This window comes from Danaus plexippus, unplaced genomic scaffold (assembly GCF_018135715.1).
Source record: "Danaus plexippus unplaced genomic scaffold, MEX_DaPlex mxdp_39, whole genome shotgun sequence".
NCBI classification, from domain to species: Eukaryota; Metazoa; Arthropoda; class Insecta; order Lepidoptera; family Nymphalidae; genus Danaus; species Danaus plexippus.
Window position 1 is genome coordinate 704,953 of NW_026869860.1, and position 9,895 is coordinate 714,847.

Below are 9,895 nucleotides of genomic sequence, written 5' to 3' on the forward strand. Positions count from 1 at the left end.
CATTCCAACAAATTATTTATACAATTCAATTCTATATGTCGGCTCGCGATTGGAGTATGGGCGAGCTAGGTGGCTCTGAAGTCTCACGGTTGAGAGAATTATCCTCCATTTATAGTACTTATTAAAATAAGTAGATGATTCAGGCGGATCCCTTGACCACAATTATGGGTTGTGAACAGGACGGCTGCCGAACCACTACTGGCTCATCGACGATTAGCCCTGCTTATATAGGAGCCGTCCCCTCCCTTCACAACTCACCTGATTCATTGATTGGTGGATGAAGTCTGAGTCGTTTTACTAATTATGATTTCGACGGTCGGTGGATGCAATGAAACCAAAATTTAAATGACTTAATTTAATTTTAAATCTAAATTACAATTAATTGGTTCGACTATATTGTACGAAGGGTGAACAAATAGTGACACAATATTCTAAAATATTCGAAAAAGAAATATAAAACTAAAAAGTCTGTTCACACGGAACTGCTGAGTCAGACCCGTGTAGAATGAACAAGTTTACTTAGAAGCTTAGCGCGGCCTGCGATTACACCGTAATTCTTTTAATATCTAATTTAACTATCGCTATGACACCGTCACGTAACACCTCCCTCCTGAAGATCAGCGAGTATGGGCAACGTTAGTTGTGAATTGAGCTGGGGGTTGATTGAGATCGACCCTTCTGGTTGGTGTTGGGATGGTGTAAACTGCTTGCAATTCCATCTGGTTGTCTTCAGGGTTGTCTCCGGAATGTAATGTCCGCTTGTAGAAATACTTGCGATATAATAGAGCGGCGGCTAGTGTGCCTACACTCATCAGTACCACGTAGAGAGGGATAGTGGTGTGATACAGTGTATAATTTCGGTTCTGGTCTAGGGTCAGCAAAGGTTGTAAGCCGACCTTGGTGTTTATTTCATGAAGACGCTTCAAATCGATAGAGTTCAGTTTAATTTTAGATGCTGAGGCTGGAGTGACGTTGTAGCTGGGCAGGTCCATTATTCTCACCGCTTGTCCTTTTAGCCGGTTATTGACGTTTGTTAATGTAAACTGCGGTGTTTCAATATAACATGCTTGAGGAATTGTAACGAGATAGCTGCCGTGTAGTGTGCGATACGAATCTTGTCCACAGGATAAATGAGTTTTAGTCGGAGCTGGGAAACTGATGCTGTAGTGTAGATCGTCGAGTTTCTCAAAAGCTGCCTTCTTCAATGATACGGTGATAGGGTTGCACGACGAACCACGTTGCTGAGTTAAGATGAGATGCTGGATACAATCATTGGATTCCTGGCTTTGAAGATGGCGATTATCCTCACAAAGATACCACTTACTGGACTTAGGGCATTCTGCCTCTATGTACATGAAATCTTTCTCATACAAGGTTAGGTAAGAGAACGGTGGAATAAGGATTTCTTGATTAAGGTTAGGTATAATAGATAGTTTATACATGTCATAAGTATAAGGCAAAACTATGGGGATTTTATAAACTATAACTATTTTATTTCCTACGTAATAAGAACCTATCTTAACTATATCAAAGTAATCCCTAATATCTAAATCTAACACCTTCTGCCTGCCATATAGGTTTCTAACATTACTTATCATTGAATTCATAGTTTCTAAATTCAAGACCGCATGATGCACGGTGGACAGTTTAATAAAACCTAGTACGTTTTGAAGTTTATATAGCTCATGGGTAACGGAATCTACATTATCAGTTATAATTAAAAGTATCTGAGCTAAATGTGCATACTTAATTAAGTCGTTATCACTCGTAATAATGCTTTCACTTATTTCATTATTAAGGGCTTGCAAATGACTCTGATTTTCTATTATATTACTTATAATTTTGAATACTGTGAGGACCATTCTTTAGAGAGACTGACATGACTATTGAATTCAGTGACTAATTTGTTTTCACTGGCCTGAAGGGATTTTATAGCTTCATCATAATGCTGAGCGTCCGTATAATCGAGATTTCCCGTTATACTTTTGATCACTGACCCGAGTCCATCTATGAGGCCTCTCTTTGCACGATCTGTCTCAAAAGACTTTAATTGGTTTAAAACATTATAAAGCTTATTTTCCAAGTAATTCATGTGAGGTTGATATAATGAGTTGGTTCTATTATGTAATTGAGGGCTAAAACTATCTAGCTGGTTTTTCACAGATTCGATTGTACTGCGTATCTCATGAAGGTCTATGTGTTGTATGAAAGAATGATAGTGAGATATAATCTTAGCTAAACCTAGTTTGAATGGTAAAATTCCGGGTCCATTTCCCAAACTCTCAAGTTTTATCTCTTGCGTTAGGGCTGGTATGAGGAAGAGATGAAGTACCAGGAGTTTCCTGCAACAATTGTGCACTTTTAGGTACTCTTTTTAATCTTGACTTGGAAATAAGGCCTTGTTTTCGTTTAGTGTAAATGTGAATTGGGAGATTAGCTGTCACCTCGTCACGTGTGTAACGCGGAGCCAACTTTTGACGCGAGGCAACTGGGTTTTTAATGAAAACGGGTTGGTCAGGTGAATAGGTAACTTCAGGCTCGCGATCCTTATTATGTCCTGCCATTATATTAGTCCGTTCGTTAATACCTATCTCGTGAACCGTGTTATATACTATAGTCATTTTAGCTTTATGATCTATCATGTATTGTTGTAACAAGTGTGCGGAAATGTCTATATTAAAGGATCACGAGGATCGAAATGTCCTGTAACAAGATCTAGAGGTTTACACTTAGTAAAACTATGAATACTACTGTTATAAGCTAAAATCGCGTAAGGCATAATATTAATTACTGAATCTGATTTTTGCCTCAATTTAAGAATACGTAAATGTTCTAGTATAGTAGAATGGAATCTTTCCACAATTCCATTTTCATTCGGTGTATGTGGAGCAACCCTATGATGGTGAATTTTATGAAATTTAACAAATTCTGCCATAAGCTGATTAGTAAATTCAGTTCCATTATCTGTAACAATAGTAATCGGTACGCCATGGTTAGTGCAGAAGTTAAGTAAACCCTGTAAGACGCTAACTGCAGTTCCATCTCTCAAATGATAAGCCTGACCAAATTTTGAAAATGCATCTACAATAGTTAAGAATTTTTCACTCTGTATAGTCAAGAGATCTAAATGTACTAATTCAAATGGCCTTGTGGCAGGTGTTAAAACTTGAAATTGCTGCCTGATAGGGTTGCGGTCATATTTTGCTTGACCACATATAGTGCATTCGTTTACAAATTTTGATATATGCTCTTTCATCTTAGGCCAAAAATATCTGTGAGAGAGAGAAAGGTAGCATTCATTGATGCCTCGATGATTAGTTTTCCCATTGTGGTATTTATGAATGATGTCTTGTTGCTGGAGATACTCTCTTACATTTTCTACTTCCCTTTTTACTACAAATAATCGCATAGCAGAATTTTTGAAGTTATTTTGAATAATAGGTATTATTTGGTACATAGCCAAAGCTGGATTTATGAGTAAGCCAGTGTTAATTTTTGGAAGGACATGCTCTTTTATTGCATTTACAACATCTTCTTCTAAATTTGATTGTGAAACCTGTAAGTTAATTCTAGTATAAGCATCGAAAGGTTTTGTTACACTTGGTCTACCCTTGATATCTCCAACTATATTGAAAACTATTTGTTTTGTGAACTTATTTAATGGGTAATCGGATATAGGTATTTCGAGTATGGGATTTTTAGCACTAGTATGAGCCGTAGCAGGTGATGAATTTTCATCAACATCTGGGGCTGTTAAAGTTCTAGAGTCATCTGAAGTAGATGGATTTACAATAATAGATGAAAGTTCCTCATTATTAAGTTCAATACGGGAGAGGGCATCTGCATTGGTATTTTATTTTCCTTGTTTGTATGTAACTGAAAAATCGTATTCGCTAAGTTTGAGACGCCACCTGGTTAATCGAGAATTGGGTTCTTTCAAGTTCATAACCCACTGTAAAGGCCTATGATCAGTAATGATTTTAAACTTCCGCCCAAATAAATATGGTCTAAAATACTTTGTAGCCCAAACTATAGCTAAAAGCTCCTTTTCAATGGTACTATAGTTAGTCTCACTGTCATTAAGTGTACGGGATGCATATGCTATGGGTTTATCTGTTCCTATATTACCCTGAGATAGAACGGCACCTATGGCTACTTCAGACGCATCTATTGTCAGTATAAAGTCTTTACTAAAATCAGGATATTGTAGGATCGGATCATTTGTTAGAAGAGTTTTACAGTGCTCGAAACAATTTTTGTAATTTTGATCTAATGTTATTTTGTTTCCCTTTTTAAGACAATTAGTTAGAGGTTTAGTCACACGTGCAAAGTTAGGTATGAATTTTCTGTAATAGCCTAGTAATCCAAGAAAACGTTTGATTTTGGTTGTAGTTTTAGGAAGGGGATAATTTTGAATAGCCTGGATTTTGTTAGGATTTGGTTTTACACTATCTCTACCTATTATATGACCTAAAAATTCAGTTTCCAATTTCAAAAACTCAGATTTATCCATTTGGATTTTGAAATTAGACTCTCTCAATTTTTTAAATACCTTCTCAAGGTTAATTACGTGCTCTTGCAATGATGTACTAAAGACTATTATGTCATCTAGGTAAACGAGGCAAACCTGATTTTGAAGATCTTTAAGGACATTGTCCATCACACGTTGGAATGTGGATGGAGAGTTTTTTAAACCCATTGGCATTCTTAAAAATTCGTAATGACCATTCTCAACATTGAATGCGGTTTTCTCAATATCCGCGGGGTCCATCTCTACTTGATAGAAACCACTAGCTAAATCCAGGGTTGTGAAGTATTGACATTTTCCAAGTTTATCTAATACATCTGTTATATTCGGAATTGGATACTTATCATCAACTGTTTTCTCGTTTACTTTTCGAAAATCAACGACGAGATGCCATTTTATTTTATTGGAAGCATCAGCCTTTTTCGGTACTATCCATATTGGAGAGCTCCAAGCCGACTCCGATGGTCGGATAATATTCTGCTCGAGCATCTTTTTGATTTGATCTCTAACTTCCTGTCTATGAACATGCGGATATCTATAGCTTTTAGTATGTACGGGGATTTCATCAGTAGTTTTTATTTTATGTTTTATTTTGTTGGTGAAGGTTAAAGATTCACCCTCAAGATAAAACACGTCCGCGTAGCTGGCACAAAGATTAATCAGGTTAGCGCGTTCTTCTGCGTTCATATGATCCGTTCGGAGACGAGATAAAACTTTTTTTATGCGGTCTTATAAAATCTCAGTATACTACTACTACTCTCACATTCAAAATTAAAAAAGCGAAGCTTCTACAGGTCGGTCCATGGAAAATACGATATCATTAGATGAAGGGTTAGTTATCTCTACCCAAGAGCGGTTATTAACTACTTTAGTTAGACATTCAGGAATTATACAATTACATATACATTGATTTTCCACTATTACATCACCATCCTGCGTATTAATAGGTAATCTAACTAGTTTAGAAGAATTGGCGGGGACAATGTCTTCATAAAGATTAACGTTTTTAGAGTCATACATGTGTGTAGGAATATGTGTACTGCGGGTTTTTAGAATTCTGTTTTTAAGATCAATATTACAATCAAACGCACTCAATAAATCTAAACCTATAAGTCCGACGAAGTAATTATGGAATTTATATATGAATAGTGTCATGTCGCCTTGCTCTTTAAATTCAGGGAAATATGGTAAAGTAATGGAATAATTATTTGTACTAGTGGCGTGCACATTAGTGACCTCAAATGGTTCATAATTAAGGGGTATATGATTAAAGTATTTTTCAACGGATTCCGGACTAATAAATGACTGGTTTGCGCCTGTGTCTATTAACAATTTAAGTGGAGGTTCTGAAATTTGAATATAACCTAATTGCCTCTGTATGTGGAAATTGAGCTCTATTTTGGCTTTTCTGGTTTTAAGACTTCCTGAAAATTTTCATCTTTACTATCCTTACAGGTGGAAATGGGTTCATCTACGTTATATACTGCAGAGGGTTCTTCGGAGGTATAATATGGCTCATAATGTTCATTATATTGATCATAATCATAGTAATACTGATCATAATCGGGATAATATTCATACTCATTATAGTTATAATTATCGTCAAATTCATTGAAATTTAACCCACGGGTTTTGAAATAATTACTAGGAGGTGGATTGCCAAATTTACGCCAATCATGCCCTGTAGGGGGTAAATTCCTAGGTATAAAGTGACTCACACCACTCATCGGACGTGGTTTAAATGGTTGTTGGGGTTGCTGAGGACTATTAGGCAATCTAAAAAGATTACTTTGCGGATTATAATTCTGAGGCAGAGCGCGCATTACTTGTTGAGTTCGAGAGGGGCCACGGGGTGGTTGCATCTGTTGTGGTTGGCTCGGACGCCATCCTTGGTTATTTGGTGATGCGAATGACCTTGATGGACCAGGCATGTTCTGGTGCCTGAAGGGCATACTAAATGGTACGAAATTGTTAGGCGGTAAATGGATTGCATTAGATTTCAAATGAGTTTGATGAAGATCTTTCCTAGGAACACCTTCATTCCTTTGTTGCAAATACAGAGTATTAAGTTCGTCTTGAACAAATTGAAGAGCCTTTTCAATAGACTCCGGTCGCATACAGCGGATCCTACAACCTAAGGGGTCTTTTAAACCTCGCAAGTATGCTTGAAGAGTAAGCTTTTTATATAAATCTCGTTTAGGTTCTATGGTAGTTGGGACAGATTCATGTAAAGAGATATATGTCATAATGGTACTATATAAATTCTGGCACCTCTCATAAAATTCCTGAGGTGTGCTATTACCCTGTGTTTGTAATGAAAGATCACTATAAAGAGCGGTCTCGTCACGGTGATCTGCAAAATTGTTCACTAACGCACTCCTGATACCTAGCCAGTTTTCTGGTATTCCATTGGAATTAATTAGCCTAGCCGCGGTTCCAGAAATTTTATTTAAGATTCCGTTTATTAAAGCCAAATTAGACAACTCGTTTCCAGGACCCGGTTGGAAATATTGCAATACTAATTGATAGCATAAATTAATGAAACGGGTTAAAACATGAGTGTTCCCGTCGAAATCGGGTAGCAACCTTAGTGATTTGTAGATATTGTCAATGTCAGCCATTTTTACGTTTAAATCTATATTTTCGTCTATTATATTAAACTTATTATTTTTATCTAACCTATTCTTTAATCTAGAGTTGCGATATTCGAGTGGATGAAAAATCTTGGTTGCTTAAAATGACACACACAATTTAAAATAATACACAATTAAAATTCAAAAAGTAAGTTTAAACAATCGAAAGAAACGAACATAAAATATAATAAAAATCACACTAATTGATTTGAAAGTCAGGTGAAAATGTAAGTTTATTCAAAACTATATTCTTTATGAAATAAATCGATTTTATTAAATAAAAATTAGAAAAAAAAAATAAAATTGATTAACTACGTCTATAAAAGAAATTAATTAATTTTTTTACTGAACCCTAATAAGGTATATTTGAGTAATTAATTAATAAAATAGTTATAGTCTTATTAAATTAAGGATATGAACTAGGAAAGTAAGGACTGAGATAGATTCAAAGTACTTACAGCATATCTGAATTTTGGTATCAATTGCGGAATCGATTTTCAGATCTCCCCCGAACCGTTCGAACCGAATAGGTTTCGGATACTCGAAAACGGTGCTTAGCCACCCGGGTAGCTCGCGAACACGGTATCGAAGTTGGATATTATCACGAACTATCCGCGAGTATCCTACCGACTGCGCCAATTATGATTTCGACGGTCGGTGGATGCAATGAAACCAAAATTTAAATGACTTAATTTAATTTTAAATCTAAATAACAATTAATTGGTTCGACTATATTGTATGAAGGGTGAACAAATAGTGACACAATATTCTAAAATATTCGAAAAAGAAATATAAAACTAAAAAGTCTGTTCACACGGAACTGCTGAGTCAGACCCGTGTAGAATGAACAAGTTTACTTAGAAGCTTAGCGCGGCCTGCGATTACACCGTAATTCTTTTAATATCTAATTTAACTATCGCTATGACACCGTCACGTAACATACTTCTAAATAAAACTAAAATTATTATTTACAATCAAAAGTTATTTAACGAAACCAACAAATCAATTGAGTAATAATTAGTATTATTTTAATTATTACATATTTATCATTAACGCCGACACGGCCATTCTGCACAAAGGTCGCCCTCGACCTATTAAAAAATCTATTCAACAAAATTTGGAGGTTCCTCTGCTCAACTGCTCAACTTTGCTTCTAAAACCTTGAAACCGGCTGTCCTTAGTAAAATTTATTTAAGTCATATTGTTGGAGGTCCCTGTCCTCAAAAAAATCTATTTAACCCATAATTTTGGAGGCCCCTGTCCTCAACGAAATTTATACAACCCATGATTTTGGAGGCCCCTGTCCTCAACAAAATTTATACAACCCATGATTTAAATTTATACAACCCATGATTTTGGAGGCCCCTGTCCTCAACAAAATCTATACAAAACATTATTTTGGAGGCCCCTGTCCTCAACAAAATCTATACAACCCATGATTTTGGAGGCCCCTGTCCTCAACAAAATTTAAAAGCGTAAAAGTGCAAACTTTTAATCTTTTGATGAATTGATAGAATTAGTATTTTGTGTGAAACTTCGATCAGCAACTTCTACGCAACTTCTACTCGAGTTAAGCTTGATCCAACAACTGACAAACCTTCCAACGCCGACACGGAACCCTGTAATTATCGCATTTTCATCTGGTATTGGAGCTAACCGCAGTTTTTCGTGAGAAATCCCTTTTTTTTTCTATTCCAACTATCTCAATTTGATATCGATCGTTAGGCAATATATATTTTTTTTGATTTCATATGCATCAGGGTATTTAAGATCTAATCCAATTTCACCCTTTTCCAATCTTATAACTTTAACCTTTCCTTTACTTTAGCCTTTCCTTTGTCCAACCTTAATTTATCTTGAGTTCTCGTAACGTTAATTTTCTTCTTAATGTAATCATTGAGTTGACTTCAATTTACTATCCTTTCATCTTCGTTTATTAACGTAAGTAGTTCTACAGGTACTGCGCAATGTCTTCCAGTTAAAGCTTTTATAGGACATACATTCGTAGTTTTGTGCTTAGTGCAATTAATTGCTAGTTCGAGAGAATTCAAACCTTTCTTCCAATCCTTAGTTCCGTAGTTTCGTATAATCGTTAACCCATTTTTGATTACTGCCATTACACGTTCAATTTGTCCATTATTGCGACTTACGCCAGGAGCTATGTAATGTTGATAAATACCATGAAATTTACAAAATTCAAATTCGACTTTAAAAGCTGTATCTTGATCACTAATTATTTGTCTAGGTGTCCTAAATAACGAAACCACGTATTCCAGTGCACGAAGCGCCATGGTTGCTGTCTTATTAGTTGCGTAAGTCAAGGTTACATATTTTGTATAAGCATCGATTATTACGATTACATATTCATTTTTATCATGTTTCTTAGTGAGGCGCCCCGTCGCATTTATGTGAATCGTATCAAATAGGATAGATTTCTTCTCAATAGGATACATTTGTATCTGTTTGGCTCCTGATCATCTTTTGCTCGTTTTGCAAATGGCACAATTATCAATAAATCGCCTTACGGTTGTGGACATTTCAAGAAACCAATAAATTTCACGAATTTTTGGCAAGAGCTTTCTCCTACCCGAAGTGTTCCAGAGCAGTATGACAGCAATTAATAATGCTCCACTGATATTATTTGGGAACTACTTTCTTCCATTTTTTGGATCCTGGTTCTTCATTCTGGTATTTACGCTCCAAAACAAAATCTTTAAATCTTCCACTCACAGTG

At 35.8% G+C, this 9,895-nt stretch overlaps 1 protein-coding gene across 1 annotated transcript; it reads right to left on the reverse strand.

The window, feature by feature from the left end:
• Positions 1-1,834: 1,834 nt before the first annotated feature.
• Positions 1,835-7,834, reverse strand: LOC133320613 (uncharacterized). The gene is made up of 2 exons (XM_061529257.1): positions 7,620-7,834; positions 1,835-2,342 (listed from the first exon to the last, which is right to left on the reverse strand). Exons 1-2 carry the CDS (start codon positions 7,622-7,624, stop codon positions 1,835-1,837), a joined length of 513 nt encoding a protein of 170 aa, XP_061385241.1. The 5' UTR covers positions 7,625-7,834.
• Positions 7,835-9,895: the final 2,061 nt, after the last annotated feature.